The 25,120-nt window shown below is 38.0% G+C and overlaps 2 protein-coding genes, 1 long non-coding RNA gene and 1 pseudogene across 3 annotated transcripts; 2 read left to right on the top strand and 2 right to left on the bottom strand.

Annotated features, from left to right (window-relative positions):
- The first annotated feature begins 403 nt into the window (after nt 1-403).
- LOC146732695 (uncharacterized) lies at nt 404-18,781 on the top strand (annotated as a pseudogene).
- On the top strand, nt 16,981-17,915 carry LOC144359362 (uncharacterized). The gene is made up of 2 exons (XR_013421999.2): nt 16,981-17,241; nt 17,731-17,915. It is a non-coding gene; the product is annotated as an uncharacterized LOC144359362 (long non-coding RNA).
- A 1,353-nt stretch (nt 18,782-20,134) lies between the features above and the next one.
- On the bottom strand, nt 20,135-21,067 carry LOC102804968 (uncharacterized). The gene has a single exon (XM_006817252.1). The coding sequence runs from the start codon at nt 21,065-21,067 to the stop codon at nt 20,135-20,137; it is 933 nt and encodes a 310-aa protein (XP_006817315.1).
- Nucleotides 21,068-22,767: 1,700 nt separating this feature from the next.
- On the bottom strand, nt 22,768-23,685 carry LOC144353209 (uncharacterized). The gene has a single exon (XM_078009798.1). The coding sequence runs from the start codon at nt 23,683-23,685 to the stop codon at nt 22,768-22,770; it is 918 nt and encodes a 305-aa protein (XP_077865924.1).
- Nucleotides 23,686-25,120: the final 1,435 nt, after the last annotated feature.

Below are 25,120 nucleotides of genomic sequence, written 5' to 3'. Positions count from 1 at the left end.
GGTGAAGCACATTTCTGATCACACAGTAGTTTAGTTTAGGAGTATTTGAAATGATGTCTCAAATATATGCGACTTTATATCACATACTCCAGTAATATCGGGATTAATATAATTCTTAATATCATATCAAGGAACATTGTTGAGCTATTGAGAAATTTAGTGATTGTCTTCCATGATATGAAAAATCTTTGCTTGCATGGACTAATCAGATCACCTGTATTTTTATTAAATGATATGGAGATATAAAATTCGTGCGTTTTATTACGCTTAATTGTCATAGTATATGACATAAAGACAATTAAGACACACTGACACAAGGTTAATTACCTTTCCAGTCACAGGTATCCCACGAATGAGGCACATTGCTCATGTTATATTTCGTGTTTTTTTTTTTAGAGTGACGATGGCGTTCCTGGCCATGCTGCATTTAGATCTTCCTGGTTATATGAAAATAAAGGGCAAGTACCTCTCCATATTCGGAAATGAGTCATTAAATGCAATTAAATATAATAATGAATAATTATATTCATACATTAACAATATAAGACTGTAACTGAGAGTGCGAAATATTACGCATTGAAATCACATTGATATTATATTATATATATATAAAATATATAATAATATATATATATATAATTGCTAAGACGCGCGTCACTGTACCATGTATTTCTATGGGCTCTGCGCGAGCTGCTGTGGAACGCCGATCGAAGAGCCGGTGAAATTCGAAGCTAAATTTGAGAAAACAGTACAAACTCAACTTCTAAAAACTCAAATTTATATATGTTGCACACGTAGGGCTAATCTTGTTACACTGTTCAGGGGTGTCTAAACAACAATTCCAAAGTACCGTTTTTTGGGAGTTTTCGACCTTTGTTTCACCGTAATGGTTGCCAGGCAGTGAAAATGCCCGGATGTCCGCCCCCAAGAATATGGTATTTCTTGATTATGTCACGTGTCATGCTGCAGAAGAAACTATTCGCACAGTAAAATGTTATTTTTGTATTTATAGATTTATATCAATAAAAAATCAACCATCTACAAAAAATGTGACCCATGTTCCCTCCATCGCCAATAAGAGCGACAGAAGAGGACAATATTTCAACAAAGGATCAAACCTGAAAACAATATCTGATATAACTCGTGACTTCGCCATGAAAACAACATCACACGGCGTCGCCAGAATAGCGCAAGCAGGGACAAGGGGTTCAAAACTGTTATGGGCATGCGTGGTTGCTGCTGCTTTCTGTGCATTCACTGGTCAATTCGTGGCATTGGTCGTCAGGTATTTGGAATATCCAGTCAATATTAATATTGGCGTTGTTTCCAGAAACACACTTCCGTTTCCTGCGGTGACCATATGCAATACTAACAAAGTACGCAAGTCAGCTGTGCTAGAGAGTCGGTACAATGCATTATTGGATATCGATGACTTCGCTGAAAGACGAGGATACTTAACATATATAGGTACGTGGTTAACGCAATAAACTTTTTCTATCAATCGCGCCCTCTAGTGGTGCAAGTGAGTAGCACGAAAACGTTAAACGAGTAAACATTGATTTGATCTGTCGATTGTGTTTAGGAGATTTTTTCGATGACGAACGATTACACAACCAAACACAGTTCTAAATTAGAATGACTTCCTTATATAGATCAATTTGATGTCACAGAGGCACTACGGAACTAGAGTGCGCGTTTTACGGGGATGGTGTATTCTGTGTCGTGTGTGAATACTGTATTTAGTCAGTCGCAATTTATATTTTCAATAACATGTCATTTTGCTATTCTGTATAGGTCCATGTATGCCTGGCGATGTACCGTGTGATGTAGATGAAAACCAATGTGTAAAATCCTACATGAAATGTAATGGCGTCAATGATTGTGCAAATGGAGGCGATGAAGCTGACTGCGACTATGGTAACAATGAATAACGATAAGCGAAATACTTTACATGAGTAGTTGTATTGTTACTGGGGGCGTGTTTAGATGACATTTCCGCTTGCATCTTAATCTGTCAAAGCATTTGTGAATGTCCTATTCAAATGAGATTAAACTATTATTGGTATGTTTTCATTTGGTCGCATTGACGAAATGTAAATTGGAGAGATATAATATAGCCGCTGATTCTGTGAGATTTATTTTGGACTAATATAAATGAAGCATTAACAAAGCATGGTGTAGCTTAGTGGAGAACGTCTGTAATAGTAGGTGTCCATAGTCAGTATTAAGATGGTGAATGCCGGGGTCACGATTTGAAACTTACAATCAGGGCTCGGTAAATAATTATTCCAATCTGTTATTTTGTAGGTGAATGTTTTGAAGGTGAATTTCAGTGTCCAAACGGTAAATGTATTCCTGCCAGTTCACAATGTGATTACAGAAATGACTGTGAAGACAACACTGATGAGAAAGATTGTGTATTTCGTATGTAATATTGTAGTTATTTCACATTTTATTTACATATTAATATTCTATATCGAAGTCATTCTCGATTGAAGAAGTAGACACTGAATTGTGGATTTTTCCAAAATATTTTCTTATTTTTCGATATTTTGTAACAATAACCAGACAAAGCAAATTTAACGAATTGTTTGGATACAAGGCATTTAAAATCCAATTGTTAGGAATTTCAAACTAGATTAATAACGTACACAGTAATTATAATAGATCGTTAAATATTTTAACGATGCTATTTACAGCATTTAGAAATATTTACTTTGAAATTAATGTTTCAATATTGTGAAGCTAAAATGTTCCTTTACTTAACTCAGTGTGTAGTAAACTAAAATTGGTTTTAAAGTCTGATATGATTTGTTTAACAATACTTAAATTTCGTCACCATAGCGTCGTGTGCTGCTGATGAATTCACGTGTACAAATCATCAATGTATATCTCCATCTATATTATGCGATGGCATTGCTGACTGTTATGATGGCAGTGATGAGGTCATTAGCCAACATTGTCTCTATCCGAATAGTAAGTATTGATTGGTATTTATTCGTATTTATTCGTCTACGAGTTTGTTTGTACTCACTGTTTTTATCGTTTTTATTATTAATTACAGGTGTTTGTCCAGCGGACTACTTTCGTTGCATCAATGGCGAATGTATACATTACACATTAAGATGCAACATGTTTAACGAATGTTCTGATCACTCCGACGAAGCTGGCTGTGACACAAGTAAGTAATGTGTCTTTTTCTGAATTCACTCGCATTTGGGGTTTCAATCATTCATCGAATTTACATAACTCATCGCTCTCGCCAAGAACATATTTATGTTGAGTATCTAAAACAATTAAATCGAATTGCTGCTCAATAGGTGATTTTCCGTTCAACTGCGAGATCTCGCGAAATGCATGAAAGACGCGCGTCGAACGTCTGCCGCAATTATCGAACGATTTGATTTTGAACTCGAATTTCTTTATTTCGTGCCTCACATCGACCGGCCGATCTTCGACAGAGGAATATTGCTTTCGAATACCCTCACTTAATTGAAATTGTTTATCATCAAATGTGGACAGCACATTATTAAGCATGGAAATGTCCCCAAAATATTTTCGCGTTTGTCGAATCCCACGCGATGTTTGACACCACTACGACGCTATGACCTTTGTTTGTCCTGTTTTTATGTTCGATTTCACGCATAACGCGTGATTCTCGCAGTGAACGGAAAATGGTATATTAATATTTTGATAAAAGCGTAAGTGATATGACCTGTTATCAACCGGGACTTAAATGTATGTTGGTAGTTGCGTTGTATCAATGTCAACTTTTAACACTACGGATATATTATGAGTTATTGAAAAGTGTATGTTATAATTGTACTTATTCGTTTTTTTCAAGATGTCTGTCCTGAGAATTTCTATAGATGTCGTCTTTTAGGTCAATGTATCCCATCTGCTGCGTACTGTGATCATAAATCCCATTGTTTAGACCATACAGACGAATACCCGTGTTTAGATGCACCATTATTACGTAAGTTGATTTACTTTCCTGACTTTCTCCCTTCCATTAAATAAAGTCTTATTTAGCTTTATTAAATCCGAGACCGATTGTGAACCTTGTATATGGACAGAGAATGATCAATGATCTTTACTTCCCTTGTCTGCTTTTGTTAAAGCGGGGGAGTCGTCACCTGCGCATGCGCCAGATGGCCAAAGCGTGTCAATGTTTACAAACAAGCGTCCACCCATGAGCCTTTGCGTTTTTAGCGTGTGTTGTTATCATCGCTTGAGATTCCCGCACGTGCGCAGGTGACGACCCTCCCGCTTTAATCAATGCAAACATAAATACCCCAAACCTTCTCTTGACATATGAAGAATAAAGTTAGGTCTCAATATAAAGTTACAGCCTTTCAGCACATTGATGGCATAGGTAACATCTGAAAATAGCATGTTTGTAATTCCTGCACTATAAACGCTTATTGTAGTTAGTAAATTGGCTCATATAGTATGTATATAGTATTGAGAGTGAGTGCTATGCGAAAGTGTCCGTGATTATTCTCGCTCCTGCGATTGGTCAAAATATATTTGCTCTCATGCTTTTTGTTTACTCGTGCTATTTGACACTTTTCACATGACAAAATACAAATGTTGTTCATAGTTTGGTTAATGGTGATAGTTTAACGTAGACGCCTACTCATAATTCATGGGAGTAAGATAGTAATACACTATAAACATCTATGTACAATCACGGAGCTGCAGTTTCATATGTAATATGTAACAACATTATGTTGTATGATACAGTACAACATTTTGAAGGAATTGGTCAAATATTATTCACAATCACCTATTTTGGAACAGGTTCAACACAGTAGTCCATATCATGAGAATCTTTATATTTCAGGTTACTGATGTGATTTTTTATTTTTTTTGTTAGCTAATGGGTGTAATTCTGAAGCAAAGTTTTCATGTGATGATGGTGAATGTTTCTTTTTAGAGAAACGATGTGATGGAGTACCTGACTGTGAAGATGGCAGCGACGAATCGTGGTGTGATTCTAGTGAGTAACTTAAATTTGTTTATGTATGTTGTTGTTGTCCTTGTTGTTGTTGTTGTTTGATTCACAGGTACATTGAAAGAAGGCCGGGAGAATAATATAAACAAAGTAGTAGGCGGTTTCGCTGGTTCTTATTCAAACGCCTTGTTCAATTCGAAGCAAGAGAAACAGAAAAGAGCATGCCATGCATAGCTCAGCCCACGTGGTTATCGTTTCAGGCCTTCAATGAGTTTTACAATGAACGAGATCTGGTTCTAGAGACTTCAAAATGCCCGATTGTAGTTCATTTTAAAAACAATATTTGGATGAAGCACTGAAATTATTATTACTCGTTTTTGTAAATTCAGCAAAAACTGCTGAATTTACAAAAACGAGTAATAATAACTTCAGTGCTTCATCCAAATATTGTTTTTTAAAATGAACGACAAAACGACAAAAACTTTTCGATCGGAAAAAAAATTGTCATGTATATGTCAACTTTTATTTTTAATTTTACGACACTTTTCATGAATGTAAAACCATCATACTAAGTTATGTGAAAATAGTGCATTACAATTGAATTTAAATGTAAAAACTGGACATACATCAGACACTCAACATGTGTAATGTTATTACCAAGCCTAGGCCTACGTGTGTCCGGGAAAATTCTATTTTAGTGCATTTTTAGATAAAAATGGCAGGCAGTCGGGCATCTTTGATCGGATAAAATATATATAGACATGCATATGTTCCAGGTAATTTTAAAGTATGCATTAGGTATCAGGTCCGAATTTACAGAAACCAATCAGGACTTTTCGAACTGGGACTAACAAAAGGGTCGCGGATGGCCTTCCTGGGTCAAATTTACAAATCAATGTGGCGTGCATGGTCTCCCCTGACACGCAGTTTGTTAAAATATGGTCACGAACATGTCAAAATACCTGATTTTAGTGTATTTTTACAACACAAATTATCGTCAATTCTGAAACCATTGCATGCACATAGATGATAAATATGTGCAAAGTTTGGGGGAAATCGACCGAGGCATTTATGAGATACAGCTGGGAATGCACGCATGCATGCATGCACTCATGGAGACTAACCTATAATTATAAGTCCCCGTACCTTTTTTTTATTCGACAAAACATATATATTACAGACATAACACAAAATATTTAGAGAAACAACAAAATCGAACAAACGGAATCGAACACATGGACCACTTCTAATTTGCATTATGCTCTCATTATCACGAAAGCTCGTGTATGCCCAGATGGATTTACTGTCTGTAATAGTGGCCGGTGTATACCTACTGGGAAATGGTGTGATGGTCTATATGATTGTTATACATTATCACAAGAAGACTATTCTGATGAATTAAACTGTGAAAATTGTAAGTTTCTAGCGTGACGTAATTGAAAACTGTTATAGTAACTACGTATATATATTTCACTACGTTAATATAAATAATTACTATGATAATATAAACGAAATGTACATAGCCGGATTGCTAATATAAATAATGATATATCCTGAATATAATGATGTAATTGTCCCATAGATACCTGCTTGGATGGATATTTTAAGTGCGCTGATAACCGCAAATGTGTTGACATGGAAAGAAGGTGTGATAACCAAAACGATTGTTCCGATGGTAGTGACGAAGACAGTTGTGACTCGAGTGAGTAGGATAGAGTAACCTTAAATGTCGAGTTTAGAGCACGTTACTTGTAATTATTTATATACGGTAATGCGAATCACCAACTTTTGGTGAAAGTCACGGCCGAATTCCTAAAAAAAAAAACATCTGTTGAAACAAATTATCCAAAACAACAGACCCATTGAAGGACATGTCCAAGAAAAACCAACCTCCTAAAGTGGTTGAAACGTTTTTTTTGCGGTATTGGAAATCATGGTAAATATATCATTGCCATATATCACACATTGCTGGTAGATCGACAAAGCTTTGATTACTGAAAATGTCAACAAGGGTTCCACTGACAATTGCTCATTTTAACACATAAATTATAGGCCCCTTGGGTGCCTCGCATACCTTTTAGTAGGTTTTTACTAGTGACGTCAATTTGTGTTTTGTATATGCAATTGAATTTTGATTAATTTCAGACACATGTGGCCCACACCACTTCCGATGCCGAGATGGACAGTGTATTCAGGCACTATATCGTTGTGATGGTTTACTTCATTGCGTAGATGACGAGGATAACTGTGATATCAGTACGTTGACTATATTTGTTGTTCTTGTATCTATTATAATCGTTCATCGAATACAACAGAGGGCTTACTGGCAATTTCATGTACCCTGGCGACGCGCGTAATTCACACTATTTTGCTTTGTTATTTTAGCTTCATGCCTCATTTTTGTGAAAGTGCTTTCTTATTTCATGAATTACTGTGCAACATGTCATCTACATGCGCAGCCAATGTAGTATCCATGATAAGCGTTCCCATACTTTCCAAGCGGACTGTGTGCGCCTAATTTTGCAAGCACGCCGCCAACGACAGTAATCAGTAAAATATTTAAGAATGGCGTTCCCAGAAACACCCAGAGGGGTTCTCTGAATAAAATATGGTACGCAAGCTGAAGTAGAAAAAACGCGTAAAAGGGATGCTATTTAGTTATTTGACGTGTATACGCGTTTAGGATCGAATATTTAAAAATATATAAATAAAGTGTAAAACAAGGAATCTCATGTATTCATGTTACCTCAACTTGGAAACCACATGATTTTAGTACCTATATGTATGTAGGGTATCTACTTTAAGTTTCTGCACTTGGTAAGGGGTATAATTTTATAAAAATACTGTAAGTACGTGTTTAGATTTTTTTGAAAAGCTATACTTCAGCATGGGTACCAGGTCTGACTTGATACACGTGATCAGCGTTGCATAATACTGATACAAGTGTGGTTATATGCACAGTTTGTGTGCGTTCGTGTCTGAATATTGAATATGATTAATACCGAATAACGGATGTGTTTAGTGATACTGAACTAAACCCTTGATATCGACTCACTAACGTTACCGGTCTCTCAATATTTTCTTCTCACTAGACATATGTCCAGGCCTTTACTTCACGTGTGATTCTGGTCAATGTGTTTTACCCAGTGACAGATGTAATTTCAAAACACACTGCATTGATGGGAGTGATGAATCGAACTGGTTTTTCCTGTGATATATTATACATTCCAATTCTCAATTAGGACACGGTTACGGAGGCAACAGAACTACTATGCAAACTATTTCCCCATTCGCTTAGTTCAAGGTAGGAAAACAGGGGAAAACTAGTTGAAAATTTACTTGTGATTCTGACATTCTCTAAAATTTATTCAAGCTTGTGCGCTGACTAGTCTGGAATGTTGCATGATTTTCGAATTGTCTTAAATTTCTCCTGAAAGCGCACGATTTACCTCTACTATACTTAGTCTTTTTTATTTTTTGTGTATTTTATTGCGAATTTTAATGGAATGCCATGATTATTAAACCAACAGTTCAGTGTCCTATCAATAATTTCCAATGTACCAGTGGCCAGTGTATTGACTTGTATATGCAATGTGACAACAAAGTGGACTGCATGGACGCATCTGACGAATTCAACTGCACAGGTGAATACATATATACTAACAGCTGACATTGTAAAGGGTCGTGGCGATAATGAATTTCATTACCTCTGTATTTGAATCAATCCATCGTGCTATTATTGTGTTCTTCGTCTTTTGTTACAGTATACGGATTGAGAATGTCGATTTGTATGAGTATTTATGTGCAAAACGTAAGCCACGAAACCTAATCTTGGGGAGGTCTTTATATCCCAGAATAGCCTGAGCACGAGCCTGTGTACGACCCTGCGTACGAGGTGGTTTATCTGATCTGAAATCTGCTACACCGCCGATCGAAAATTATATATATTGAGAGAGTCTCGTATGTTAAATTGAATTTATAATTCATAATTGCCCTTTTTGAATTTTGTTGATAAGTATGAATGTTTAGTGTATTCATACGGCGACCAAGTGAATGCCAGGAGGTGTGGTCCTGGCTGGTCTGTGTCACCAGATGGCGGAAATATGTTGACGCCTCCTACTCAAAAATAAATCAAAGCAGCAAGTGCATATGTAGATAACACCACGGGGCGTCGGATATTTAGTAGGTAGCATAACGGGTCAGAGGGGAGTTGTTTTGGGCTACGCCCTCACAACACTCAGTCGTTCCGTTGTATTGCCTATACATAAAACCCCGCTTTGATGAAACATTCTGATTATACATTTTTTTTCTCTACTCACCAGGCTTAGAACCACCTCCAATAATCTGCGAAGACAATCAGTTTACTTGCGTATCAGTTGATAAGTGCATTAATTCGTCGCAAGTATGTAACAGAGTTGACGACTGCGGAGATAAGAGTGACGAGGTAGCATGTGTGTATTCTGTAGGTAAGTCGACAGTAAGCAAAGTAATTACTTACTAGTTCCTAATTCGTTATTATCATATGGATAAGTTCACTGCACATATTGTTCAGGAAGTTGCCTTATCAATTTGCCCAATTTTGTTTTAGATTGCGATATACACGAGTTCAAATGTGAGGGCGACAAAGAAGAATTCTGCTTACCCCGGATGTGGTTATGTGATCGTATAAACCAGTGTGGTGATGGTAGCGATGAGAAAGGGTGCGTGTATGGTAAGTATTATTTGTGCGCACGGTATCTACTGAGTACGTGAATGGTAAGTATTGGTTGTGCAATCAGGATTGCATAATACTTATACAAGTGTGGTCATAACAGGTTATTAAACAGTTTTCAGCGGATGGCATCTACTGAATACGTAAGTATTTGATGAATGCAGGGTAAGTTTTTGAAACCTGCATGCTAATATTGGACGCCTAGGCCTGTATTGGAAATATTTGATGCATGCATGGTGACCATTGAATGCCCACAGGTAGGTATTGGAAACCTGCACGGTAAGTATTTGAAACCTGCATGGTAAGTATTGGAAGCCTGCACTATAAGTGTTGCAAACCTGCATGCTATGTATTGTATGTCTCAGTGGTGTGTTTTGTATGCCTGCATGATAAGTATTGGATGCCTGCATGGTACGTTTTGGATACCTGCTTGGAAAATGTTGTATGTTTGCAAGGTAAGTGTTGGATACCTGCATGGTGAGTATTGGATAACTCCATGGTAAATATTGTTTGCCTGCATGGTAAGTAGTGTATGTCTGCACGGTAGGTATGCCTGCGTGGCAAGTATTGAACGCCTGGCTGTTAAGTATTAGAAATCTGCAAGGTAAGTATTGGTCGCTTGCATGGTAAGTATTGGATGTATGCATGGTAAGCATTGAATGCCCACACGTTAAGTATTGGAAACCTGCATGCCACGTAATAGACGCCTGCATGGTAAGTATTGGATGTCTACATGGTAAGTGTTGGAAACATACATGGTAAGTATTGGATGCCTGCATAGTAAGTGGTGCAAACCTGCATGGTGAGTTTTGTATGCCTGCACGGTAGGTATGCCTGCATGGTAAGTATTGGACGCCTGCCTGTTAAGTATTGAAAACCGGCACTGTAAGTATTGGACGTCTGCATGTTAAGCATAAGAAGCCTGCATGGTAAGTATTGGACGTCTGCCTGTTAAGTATTGAAAACCTGCACAGTAAATGTTTGAAACCTACATGGACGCCCGCATCGTAAATTTTAGATGCATGCTAATACATGAATAAGTAACGAACGCGTGAAAAGCATGTGATACACCGGTAACAAGTGCTGGATGCGTGCGGTGAGTACCTGGTATGTATATTTGGGTATGCATATGTACGTACCGGGTGTGTGCACGATAAGTGCCGGGGCTGTGTGTGGTAAGTGTTCTATGTGTATGATAAGTATAAGGGAAATCAACATTAAAATGAAACTTTAATGTGTGTATTAACTCTTATTATTAAAGCTGAGATATTATCTTATAATTCAGATGTGGAAGACGTGTTTTCCAATCCTGACTGGAAGGCAGACTATATTGATATTACCAACAGAGAAGATATTTATCGTGAATTTGCCCAGAATGTGTATTTAGCTAGAGACTTCGACTTTGTTCCCAGTGAAGATCCTCCGTCTTGGGACCATTTTCTCCTAGCTAGTTCAACGCCTGATTTTACAGATCTCCAAGACGTCTTGAAACTTTCGCCGAATGAATTAAGTATATTGGGTCATCAAATTGACGATTTCATACTTCAGTGTACATATGACCAGAAAAAGTGTAATTTTAGGTAATAAATGTTTTAATAAATATGTTTGTGAACAATATGTCATTATCGAATTGCGCCTCATGCAGGAATTGTACTCGAATGAATCATCGTGTGAGGGCGCCCTGGTAGAACCAGATTTATCTCACTCCACGCAACCATATAGCAGTTACGCACCCAGACGTCGTTAAAATGAGATTGTATGCGTTGTACATCAGTGATTATTGAATATGGCTTATACGCAACATTTTTATTCTAGTGACGTAAACATGGCGTAAATATGTGAACTAAATTGAAATATACAATGATGTTTAGTTTCACAGTCATTCGACATTTAGAATATAACATTTACTGACACACGTTCATAGATTAAAATAATGTTGACACTTGAATCTTTTACATCCATCTCACACACCCGTTTAGAGCATAGAAGCCCTTATAGAAAATGTTAATAGTGAATTGTGAGCAGGTTTTAATTTAAACTGAAGTGCCAGAGATGTATCAGACACTTTTTTAAAATGTCTCTCATTTACAGATGAAGTTTATAAACAGCGCCAAAACTACCAATGTTCGTTTCCTATCTATTATAATGATAAGCGTTCTAAACGGATAATTATTTTCAGAATTGAAAATTAACTGCAGCTCGATAAATATATTGTGTTTTTGTTTTCATAGTGATTTCTACGAATTTCAGCATGACAAGTATGGTAACTGCTTCACATTCAACCATGGCTTTGACAATGCAACAAGACAGGCTACCAAATCAGGCGCAGACTATGGTAATTGTTGACAACCATATACATTATTCTATACTCGACTTTGTAGCAGATAGCACCAAAACACAACCCTGTGTTGTCTATGATCCACTTACTGTTCAACTACGGTCCCTCTGACATGTTTCTCTGGTCTTTCTCTGTCAGTCCCACAAAAAACCTGAGCAGCTAAAATGCTTGAAAGTGTGTTTCAAACTGTTGAACTCCGGTTTTTTACAGAATGGTGCTTTCCTCGAGCCACTGTCCTTCAATTGTGGGACTGTGCTCGAACCATTACCCAAACTTTGGTTGTTTCAAATATATGCAAGTTTACAAACTCGTCTAACCCAATACTTATACTCGCAAACAGGTTTGAAGTTAACACTGTTCACAGAACAGAATGAATACATTAGTTTGTTTGGGCAGCAATCTGGTGTACGAGTCGTGATACATAATCCAAGCACAAAACCATTCCCAGAAGACGAGGGTGTATATGTGAAACCCGGTGCAGTAAATGCTATTGCGATTAGAAAGGTGTGTATATGGTTTGATTAGGTTGTAACGTGAGTGGTACTGGAATATTCGTACGTGTGTTGGAAAATGTATACTAGCGTCTGTATACGTTATCATGTCATAACAATCACTGAGACGCTTAAATCAAAGTGCTTCGTTGGAAAGACGGATATCTCCGAGTGTTGACAGGTATTCACAGCGCCTCATGGTTGTTAGCGGATTGGGGTTTCCGTGGGTTGAATAACGTATATTCACAGCACACTCCTGGTGTTGGCTGGCTGAGGATATTTTTAGCTCCGGAAATCACAAGTTGAAGTGTTCACTGGTTATCGTATTGCAGACTAATAAAGCGCTCATACTCAAACATTGTATAATAACTCTCAGGTTATCTATCAAGGGGTGGGTATATGTTCTTCTGTTGTCCATGTTTGAGATTTCCCCGACATTTTACCTAAGGAGTTGTTGCTTTCTAATCTCTAACTGGTTGGCTTTTCAGAACGAACGTACACGGAAGTCTTCTCCATTCGGTAAATGTGAATCTGACTCCCCTACAAGCGACGTTGATTACAGATATTCGTCGTTGGTATGTTCGAAATTCAAGTCTCTATAAAAAACTTATAATTGTGTCGTATTTGCAATTGGCATGCCTACCGATGGGTACATTATATGACATCGTAAACAGTTTGTTATTCGTCTGCTAAATATTTTTGTTACTGTTACAAAATGAACCATAGCCATCATTCGAAGGTCTTCAAATACATTGTGAAATACGATTACAATAACGTCTTATTTTTTTCAAATCGATATTGATATTATGAATTTGGCCTTTTACTGATTGGTCTCTTGTTAATATTTGGTAAAGATCTGTAGTTTTATTTTTTGTTTGTTTTATTATATTTGTTTGCATGGAGGTAGCATCCATAGCCACATAGTGTTCGCCATCGGGTTATTCCAAAATGCACATCCATCATGCTTCATTCACAATTCATATTTTCTAGGCATGTCAGAAACAGTGTCTACAAGATTATTTATTTAGTAAATGCAGTTGTGTGGATACGTTGTCAGTTGATAAACCACGATGTAGTGTACTCAATAAGACACAAGGTATGTATGTCGATATACTAGACGTATACACTATATCTATATACCACGATATGTGAGTTCAGGAAATAGGTGTGACAATTATTTGTTTCAGATGTCTGTAAACAATTGATGAATTATTTCTATCAATCAAATCTCCTCTCGTGTGACTGTCAAGTGCCATGCCGATAAGTCAGAATAACGTCTCATAAAACAATTTAGTTGGGTGAAAATAGATTACTGTGGTTGCTTCTTCTATTCTAAAGACACTAGACTGAGTTCTCGACTTAACATGCAAATACGTGTATTCATTTTCCAGAGAAGTGTCTTTTGCGAAAACGATATCACAAGCTCTTTGGCCGTCCACTGCATATCTGGTACGTATGCTACTTGGTGTACCTGTATATTTGCTATACAGTTTAGGTTTTCTGACACATACAGAAATACTCATAGCAGTCAAGCCAACATTATGAAATGTTTCTGTCACCACATAATGATAATCCGAAAACGGAGCTAGTACGTCCGTTGCCAGTTCTCTGACACTCAGTGACCGGTTCTTTTCAAACTTGGCACATGGATGCTACAAATGTTGTCTTAGCGATTCAAGTAACTTATATGCTGGTGTATCAAAGGTGTTGAGAGTGACGATAATATTATTACTGTATTCAAACAACTGTACCTGGACATGAACATTCAGGAGCGGCAGTATAGAACGTTATCCAAAGTTTGATACATATTGTCAATTTGATACATATATCGTCAATTTAAATCGATTTCTGCATATTTATCTGTTGTTGAAAAGGAATGTTTTAGGAATGCATTTACAAAATTTTGAGTATCAGCACATAGTATTCTCTGTGGACAGAGTTTGATAGACACCCACATATTGACCGTACTGACAGAGTATGTACACTTCGTGAAAATATTCCGCAGTACAACGAAGTAAGATCAAAATATCTACCCAAAATATACTATACTGTTCCATTCATTCATGTACAATTCAAATCACTGAAACACAACACAAGTTTGGTAGTTGTGTGACTGAGATTGTTTTTAACGTCATATTTCTAACTCGATACAGCCCCATCTACTGAATAGTATTCACGCTGCAAACCGTAAGACATGGGTTATAAAGGATAAAGAATCAGCAAGGTATTTGAATTACTTTATTTATTTATTTATTTATTTATTGTTGTTTGTGGTAGATTTCAAAAACCCAGAATTTCTTAATTTTTTAATATATTGTACTTCCAGGCAATACAAGAATATTGACTTTGAAAAAAATGGGGGTCACCAGGTTAATTTTCGAGAAAATCATGGTTGTATTTTAGTGGATAGCGGCCATTTTAGCAGTATTATAGTGCTTTTACCATAGGTTCTTATGGCAGAGATATTATGCCATATCTCAAATTGTAGGCTGGTGACATAGGCTGAAAAAATAATATATTGTTAATGATGGCCTACTTTTTGTTTTCCTGATTTTTTTCAAAAATCTGGGTTTTAAAAAGTGTTGAAAAATGCAATTTTTGTTTAACATTGCGCTCTATGGAATTGTTCTAAAAATAGCTATTTTTGAAAAAATGTAGTACAAGTTTCTCAAAATTTGTCACTGTAACACACAATAGAATGCTATTTTATGGTGCCATGGGACAATAGCTTAATGATTTTACATAATAAACCAATGAACATTGTCATGTGATTTATGACACAATTTCTCAACAAATATGAGTAGGCTTCTACCTTAACTCTCGGTGTTTACTAGTATCTCGTGATTTTACTTGTGCATGTGCTTAACTTACTCACTGTCACTGATGCATGCAGGGAAGACTTGGTACGTCTTGAAGTCTATTTTGAGGATCTGAACATCAACCTTGTTAGCGAAGAAGAGGGATATCCGGTAAATAAAGTGATTTTCCTAATTACTAGTATATCCCATGACCAAGGTATACGTCTTCAACAGCGCTAACATATTTCACGCTAAACGTAGCGATATGCACGCTTGACGTCATCAGTTTATGTGTAATTGAGCAGTACAAAATTCCAATGGCGCGCCAGCCGACGCGCGTAGACGTTACGTCTCACGGCATATGATTCATAAAGGAAGTTAAACTCACGACTTCTCTGACGTTTTGAAACTCGAAATTGGTCATGTGATTAGATGCCGTCTGATATCTTTATTTGATCTCAGAGCTCAGACTGTTTGATACTCATGGCGCCATGGGCTGTATTATCCACTAACCTTCGTCAATCGTGTCAATGTGCTCTATGATACTGACGTCATATTATTATTATTATTATAGTTGTATTTTTCTTGTTTGATGACAATCATATTATTTATGATGTAGATGCACATTGGTATCGTGTTAACTGTCAACGAAATTCAATCCGAAACTTGGGAAACGCTAACGGCATGTGATTGAATAAACGAGCGTATATATGTGAGTGTGCGCTGTCTAGCGTGGTTGTGAACGTGGTGGCGGCGGCCGTGTGTGTAATTATGAAACGAAATGACAAGTTGGGTGGAACAATCAAAAATATTCAGGTTTACAATATCAATTCTCTTCAAAATGTATCGACTTGCGATTGAAATCGTCGGTCTGCATGGACACGTAAGCACGAAATACCAATCATGGTATGGAATTTGCCAAAATGCGTAACACGTAATATTGACATTATTACACGCACCATGAAAGAACATGTGAAAAAGCCACGTGATATTTTCGATATTACACCCCCAATATCACAGCCCTTGCGCGCTATTTGAAACTACCACGGGTCAAAACAATGGTTTTATTTGCCTACTAAAAATATATTGTGTTCATATCGGTTGGAAATATGGTAAATTGGAATGTTTCCGCAATATACCGATGATTTCAGACATCCGTCAACTGCGTTTTACTGTCGAACGCCTGCGTAGACATCCCCGCTTCCATCTTAGCAACATACACTTCGTTTCTTCAACCGTTTCCGTTTGCTAATTTCTCGGCGTGAAATGTATTATACCACTGCCAGAATTACCTCAAAATTGAACAAAATATTGCCAATCTGTTGCTATGACCCGAAATATAGGGACGACTCTCTAAATGAATTATTCAAGAAGTTCAAGGAGCGGTGTATGCAAATGAGATCGGACGCTTTAATAATTATATTCGGACGTGCATACACAAATAACGAAAGTGATTTTACTTTATATTGAGGAAATAGTTGCGAGTCGGATAATAGAATATCAAAATTCGTGACCCACGATATCAGATTTATTAAACTCGTGTCGTGGGGCTTATGAGCAATCTGATGTCACAGGTCTCTCATTAGATATCTTCTGTGTCAATCTGATTAAAATCTGATGTAGTGTACGGGCTTTAATTATTTTGGCTATAAACTTATTTTAATTTTATTTTTTATTACTTTTGTTATTAATGCCCTTTTATTTCATTATTTTACTTTGATTTTGATTTTGTGATTTTTTTAAATTCCGCCCTACCTACATCTGACCCGATGCCTATGTAACGAGATTTCAACGAGACCCACTATCGACGATTTTAGTCAACGAATCACAGACCTCCTTCTATAGCGCACATGATGACGTCACCGGGCAGAGTCAGGTGGCAAACACACTCAAATAAAATGGCGGATTATACTGACGTTAGCGACTGTGAATAACACGGCTTTTCGGTAAGTTTATCATTGTCAAATGCAACGAAAGTCATTTTTATGTTAATATTGTGGCTCGAATGGTTCGACTTTAGATCGTTATTTCGCATAGTTATTCTAGGAGTGACGATTTTGTTTCCACCGGTTCAACCGAACACCAGTGTCTTTTTCCAGTTGCCTGCCCTGGAGACGGGTGATGTTTTGTTGACGATCGTGCCAAAATCGTCTACGGTATTGAATCTGTAAATATTCATCAACTTGTATCAACATTTTGTACATTATACAATAACTCTTTATTAAAGTAATTGAGCTGATTTGGACTGGAATAAAATATTTTTTATTTGGAACACATCGCAATTGATCAGGAAATACTTGTTTGCTCCAATTTTCTGCGTCGATGCCGTGGGCCGGTGACCGTTATACAATTTAAAATCAGTTTGCATTGTTTACTATAGCTGTTTACAGTGTTCTAATCATTACGATTTACTTATTTTTTTGCTTCCATTCTAGAAAATTATGATCAGTGATGTAAAATTGAAGCAATGACTGAATGAACGAACCTTGGCTGGCGAAGATGTATCTGGAAGTGTACACATTTGTCGGAAGTGAAAACAATATTCAATGTAATGACAAAAATTGTAAAATGCTGTGGAATTTCTTTTGCAAATAAAAATATACTAGCAATTTTCTATTAATGGTTTATTCAAGTGGGCAAAATATAATGTACAGAAAGATTGCCCGTATACACTGAAAAGTAAGCAACCGACAGCCTGTATAAAAGGGGGGGGCTGTGATTGGCTGTTACCTACGCGAGATTTGAACGGGACTTACATAGGCGTCGGATCAGATGTAGGTAGGGCGGAATTAAAAAACAATCTCAAAATCAAAGTAAAATAATAAAATAAAAGGACATTAATAACAAATATAATAAAAAATAATATTAAAATAAGTTTATAGCCAAAATAGTTAAAGCCCGTACACTACATCAGATTTTAATCAGATTGCTTCTGTGTAAACGTAGTATAAAAAGTTGCCTGAGTGTATGTATACGAGTATTATATCCTCTCTCCAACGCGTCAACGGTGGTTCCCCGATGAGGGCGCTATAACTGACATGCATCCTTAACGAATCCTTTAACCGTGTTTATATCGAGACAACCCACGATTTCACTGTCCAAACATGACTGTTGATTAACCAATTGCATGTTTGTCCTCATAGATTTATCAACTCTTGTCTGACACCGGTGGATCTCTTGGACTTTATGTTGGATTATCAATTATCACAGTCGTCGAGTTTGCAGAGTTCGTCATTATAATGTGTACTACGTCACATGCACGTCATCAGCACAAACTCGAAGTACGGCGGTCGATGCGCAAGAGTTTGAAAGTTACAACAGTGTCCTAGTACTGAAACACATACTGGATTATTGTCTGTGTCTGTGGAGGGCGTATTACTGTGTATGATATACTGAATATATATCGTCTTCGTCTTTGTTAAAGATAAACCGTGGCATGAATTATTCAACACGTGATGTAATAAAGGTTGTCAGACATTTACTGTATTACATATCGATTTATCTTTAAAGATATTCATAATTTTGTATAAATGTTTGCAAAGAAAAGGATGCTTAATACTGTGAGGAAGAATAATAAGAATGCGTTGGTGTGTACAGAATCGTAGAGTAATCTTCGGGTTATACGTGTTTACGATCGAACCTTTTCATTGCGTGTATCGTCGATCATATTTGATTGTGTGTGTTTGTGCATCATGTAAAATTAATGTATCATGTGATCGTTTAATTGTATGTGTGAATGCATCACTGTTTCTATATTAAATAATGTCCGTTCGTTATATATACCATATAGTCAAGTAATAATGTTTGTCAAGTGACCTCCATGAAAATATCGTTTTATTATTACACGATGTTCCGATTTTGTTTTTACTCAATACGTGTTTCATGAGCACGTGATCACATTTGAATACTGCATATATCATATCCATACCAGCGAGACTTGTCAACTGACGACGAATCCAATGGCCTGTGATGGCCGTTGAAGTACAGAGGAAACCCTTCGAATGTGTTCCAACCCAGAATATTTGGTCGTGGTTGTTGTGGTGGATGAGATAGGGTTGCGTTGTGTAGAAAAATAGACTTCTATGGGACAAAGTCAGAGTTCCGTGAGATTCACTTTATTACAACACGTCAGACTACATTGAAGTCAAAACCAGAACTACTGCCTCCAAAAATCTGGTAGCTAGGAGTATTTGCATAATGTTGTCAAAATAGAATACATAACTATGATTGGCTCAATTCAAAGTGGAAGATTCCACTATCTTAGCAACAAGTAATTAGTTTTAGTTACGAGTCAAGGGTTAGAGAAAGAGGCGGCAAGATCAACACCTAATATGGCAACATTAAATGATAAACAAGATACAATGTTATACTACACAAGTAAACAGTAGAAATCTAATCCATGTAAATAAATAAATTTTGAAATGTTGATTACAATGGAGCTCTCAGCGATATACTCCCAACGGCAGCGAAAGGTCTCATAAACAAGTCAATCAACTTTGAAAATTTAACATATGAATCATCAAGTTAGAATTTTTTTTTTCTTCAAAAAAATCAAGCGAACTGAGGGTGCTATTACTCACCCTTCTCAACACGGCATATATCAAGGTTGTCATAACAACAGTATAAAAGAGGGTACATGTATACACACATCAATATGGTATTTAATATCGATTTATGAGTTCTTGATATTAGATCAATGTTCATAACATATGATTCTTCGACTAGAGTCAGTGTCATTAATGTGATCTTGTGGTCTATATAGAGTTATATCAATTGTATACAATGAATGACAGAAACACGTATTTATGATAATTCTACAGTCTTTGCTTACAATTAGAATTATACAAGATTCTCATCTTGTAGTAAGTGAATTCGTTCAGCGGCCTGTATCGCAGCAGCCCTTTTCGATTTCAAGGGTCTTACTGTGTTCAAAGAGTATATTTCGTTGTCAGTGGCAACAGGCAAGTAATTGTCCGTTTCTTTAGTGATTAGAACAGGTAAGTTCTCAGGAGTTTCTGCATTCAGTTCAAGCGGGTATAGGCGAGGTACCGGTCGATTAGTCTTACCATGCTTGGTTTTTAATTCAACAACACGAACAATTCCATCAGCTCCAGGTAGAAGTTGGGTAACTCGTGCTAGCTGCCATGTCACACGTTTAGTAACATCTTCGTGTATCAAAATAATTTCTCCAACACAAATACGATTTGATGTGGTTCCCTTAATTTCGTACAAGTGTCGCTCAGTAAGGGAAGTCAGATATTCATTTACCCAGCGTTTGCGGAAACCATTCTGCAATGTAGAGAGGTACTGCACTCGATTGTTAGCAGTAATGTTATTCAGTTCGAAATTAGGATTAGGGTCACTGGCATTGATTTGAAGCAGACTTCGTAGTGGACGACCATTTAGGAGATGGGATGGCGTCAGGGGTGATAAATCATCAACACTTGGCGACAGATAAGTCAAAGGTCTGTCATTTACTGCAGATTCCACTTCGGATAATAAAGTTGATAATTCAATAAAACTTGCGTTAGCCTTCCCCAATACCTTGCGTATACACTTCTTTGTTATTGATATCATCCTTTCAAACAGTCCACCTGCCCAAGGCATGCGTTTCGGATTAAACCGCCATGTGATTTTGTTGATGGAGAGATGTTGTTGAACAGTTCGATCGTTCATCAATTTAGTTAGTTCATTTGCTGCTGCAATGAATGTTGATCCGTTATCAGATACCATGAAGCGAGGTGTAGAGCGGCGTACGGTAAAGCGACGCATTGCTAATAGGAACGACGTAGTAGAGAGATCAGTCAATAACTCAAGATGGATCGCACGTGTTGTACAACATGTAAACAAACAAACGTACGATTTGAGAACAGTTCCGTTGTATGGATTTTTAACAAATAAATGTCCGGTAAAATCCACACCACAAAATTCGAATGGCGCGGATTCCTTAACTCTGAATTCCGGTAGGGCAGTCTGAATTGGTCGCGGATATGGGAGACCGTCTACTTTCCTGCAAACAACACAATGTCGAAGCGTGTTGTTTACATGGCGACGTATCGCAGGGATCCAATATCGTTCGCGTATTTTTGTAGCTGTAGTAACGGGCCCACCATGTTGTAGTCGCGTATGAGCGTCGCGTATAATCAGCGTGGTATAGGGATGATTTCCGTTGAGTAGAATTGGATGTACTGTCCAAGGAGGTAGAGATAATTTTGAAGTCTTCCTCCGACACGTAGTATAGAGCAGTCATCAATATATAATCGTAATTGGTATTGTAATTGTTCGATCGTTTTTCGTTTATGCTGTAGCGACTGTAGTTCAGCTTCGTAATGTTTACGTTGTACAGATTTGACCCAGTGCGTTTCAGCGTTATTTATTTCTTCCGGTGAAGGCGATATAGTTTCTGGCGATGTTGAGCTGCGTTGATTTACGCGCGAATTTAGCTTCTCGGTGAAACGAAGTACGTATGCAGTGACGATCAGTAGTTGGGACAGACGGTTGAATTTAGAAATGTCAACTTAATATTTGCGATATCAGGATTTTCCCTGGTCGATTCGGATTCATTGGGGTTCGAAGTTTCCAAAGTGTTGACACAGTTTGGTACAATCGAATCTGTCCGGGTAATTTCGGGAGACGGAGTGTTCGGCACAGTAGAAGAATCAAGATGTCAATCAGTTTGAGTATTGTCCACGGAAATGTGATTCACGGAGACAGAGTCATTGATTTTGTCAATTTCGGTTTCACGAATACTCGGGTTTACGTCATGAGGGGTTTCGGTCACGGTTACAACTTGAATTGGATTGATTCGAGCGTTTCCCTGTCCTTTATACACGTTTTCGTTTCTGGGCACACAGACTTGAATATCAGCGGTACTTCCGGTTACACCTGCGTCTTCGATTTCACGATGTCTCGCTGATTTGCACGATGAATTTTCGGATACATCTTTAGCATCAAACAGTTTACATTCCGGCCATTTCTCTCAATCAGACAACCAGCTTGGTCCCGTCCACCATAGAGTAGATTGTTTTAAATCTTCTGGGGATAATCCACGGGTGCGAAGGTATGCCGGATTGGATTCAGTGGGTACATATCGAAATTCTTGATTATGTTTTAGAATTTCAGACACTCGATTACGCGTAAATAAGTCTGGATTGCCACGATTTTGTAACCAATAAAGAATTATTTGGTTATCTGACCACAAATAAAATTTAGTAATTTTGTATTTGTCATCGAATGATTCGGCGACGAACACACTTAGTCGTGTCCCCACAACTGCTCCCATTAATTCGAGACGGGGAAAGAGTAAAAGATTGGTTTTTAACGGGTGCCACCCTTGATTTTGACATCACGAGACAAGATTCGCCCGTTTCCGTAAGTATATACGCGGTTGCTCAATATGCACGCATGGAGGCATCAGAGAATACATGAAGCTCGACGTTATTTACAGCAGTAGTGAAATATTGTCGTGCGAATTATTCCATCATATATGGAAAGTAAATCAATAGGCAGTAAATCTTTAGCATGTTTCGTGTACGAATTTCAGCGAGTTTAAAGTTAGTGGGTAGAATGGGGTGATCAGGTTTCCATGGCAACTTTGCAGTGTAGCGTCCGTCTTCCGTAGTTAGAGAATGTTCAGTGTAAGTTTTGTATTGTTCATCAGAGCAGGGTTTTGGTATATTAGGTGCGATAGTATCCTTTATACCAATAGTTTCAAGATCCCAGTAGGTAGCAATTCGATTATCCATCTCAATGTCTGTAGATTTCACTGACGCGATGTGAAATGTATGTGCATTGTTATGGCGTGTGCGACGTCTATGTGTATATATTGGTCCGGATAATAAATATCCAAAAAGTGAAGACACGGCAACTGGATTACCTTGTCTTACGACACCAGTGATGTAATCCCAGTACCTGTCCACACCAATCAAAATATCAATATCCATAGTCAAGTCAGTAGAGGGAGGGTGTGCTAGAGGTAACCGTCGGATGTGGTGTAAATTTCGAATATCATACGTGACGTTGTTGTCAAGTCCTTCGGATATCACGTCAACCATAAGCAAGTCAATAGCGGATTTTGTACCATCTCGATGTTGGAGATGTACTGTGGTACGAGGTATGGTACGAAAGCCCGTCCGAGGATTCGAAAAAGATTTGAGATTAAGAGTTTCGACATAATTTGGACTCGCTCTCAAAGTTTGAGCGAACTTAGCAGAAATAAAAGACCTATCGCTACCTTCATCGAATAAGACGGTAGCGAGCTGAGATACACCGTCAACGGTAACGTTTATCTTAGCTGTTTTCAAAAGCACCCTTCGAGGTGGCGCTGGGTCATCGATTTGACCCGTATTTGACGTAGGTCCCTTAGAATCAAGAGCTGCATGAGCGAACATTATATTGGCAGTATTCGGACTGTCAGCGTGCACCGAAGTATGGTGTTTTCGTTTACAAATGCGACACGTGAAACGTGAATTACAAGCGCTCACCAAATGTCGGCCAAGACAATTTAAACAGCGTTTATTTTTGAAGATGCGAGCAGCACGCGTGCCGAACACGGTACAATCAGAAGAATAGTGCACTGCCTTGCAGTATGCACAGTAAGGGGTCTTGTCGGTCACAGTCCGCGCGGTAGGGAACGCGCCCGTCGGCTGAGTAGCTCACGACTGAGCCCGACTCGCGTGCGTATCGCTACTTTGACGTGTTTCAGTGTGTCGTTGTTCAGTAGGGTTATCAGAAGAACGAAATGTCGCAGTATTATGATTATTGTTTTGGCGAGAGTATGCATTATTTCGTGAAATAGTGTTTCCTCTGTAGTATGATTTGCGTTGAGTGTTCGTGTTGAAGGTAGATATAGAAGCGGGTTGGGGGGGGGTTAACTCACAGAAAGTAGTAGATTGTCCCAGTTCCCGAATTCGTATTTCTTTCAGCATCAATTCGCTCAGTCCTTGTAGGGTCCATATTTCGGTAGGGTTGGCACGCGACAGTTGTTGGTAGCTTATCAAGTAGTTGAGGAATTAGGAAGTCTTCATATCCTGAAGCAGGTTTTCCAAGTGATTCGAGTGATCTTACGGTTACTTCCAAATTGTCATGATAGTCTCGAAGTGATTGAGCAGTATTTTCGGGACGTTGTCTAGCAATAAGTGATCGCATGTGAGCTTGTATTATTTGATTAGTCTGTCCGTACCTTGATTCAAGTTGTTTGTAAGCAGCTCTGTAGTTTTCAGCAGATAGAATGTAGCCTTGTATTTGAGTGCTGGCTTCATCATCCAAAGCGGCCTTTAAGTATGCGAATTTCTGGACATCGGTGATATTAGGAATAGAGTCCACAGTATGTTTGAAATTGTCATCGAATTCACACCATTTCAGAGGGTCTCCATAGAATTTAGCAATCTCGAGTTTCGCTAGCTGTACTCCTCTGTGATGATCGGACGATGGGCGGGGTTGAACTGTAGAACTGGTTGTGGATTTGACTGTATCGATTCGTTTGCAGTCGTCGAGAAACTGGTTGATACGACTGATTCGCGCGTAGATTTCCACCTCATCTCTGTCAGAGTTAATAAATTCCTGGTGTGTGGAGTCGACCTCTGCACTTTGATAGTTTCAATGAATTCCTCTGATCGTTTATCTATCGCCCATTTGTTGGTGAGAATGTCAGTATGAATAGCCATCGTGTTCGCTGCCGATGCAGTACTGTATTGAATGACACCTTGTTCGGCGGGAATTAGAACTGATTCAAGGCGTAGTCTGGCCTTGTTTCTTGCTTCGATGTATCCCACAAGTTTAGGTTTGGCTACATTTTTAGGTGCCATATTGAAGTTTGAGAGTAGT

This window comes from Saccoglossus kowalevskii, chromosome 17 (genome assembly GCF_978046115.1).
Source record: "Saccoglossus kowalevskii chromosome 17, keSacKowa6.1, whole genome shotgun sequence".
NCBI lineage: Eukaryota > Metazoa > Hemichordata > Enteropneusta > Harrimaniidae > Saccoglossus > Saccoglossus kowalevskii.
The sequence above is the reverse complement of the archived record's forward strand: the minus strand, read 5'-3'. Positions and strand labels throughout refer to the sequence as shown.

Coding starts and splice junctions, on each gene's coding strand:
- LOC102804968 (XM_006817252.1), bottom strand. CDS start 21,067: ATGCGTCGCTTTACCGTACGCCGCTCTACACCTCGCTTCATGGTATCT.
- LOC144353209 (XM_078009798.1), bottom strand. CDS start 23,685: ATGTTCGCTCATGCAGCTCTTGATTCTAAGGGACCTACGTCAAATACG.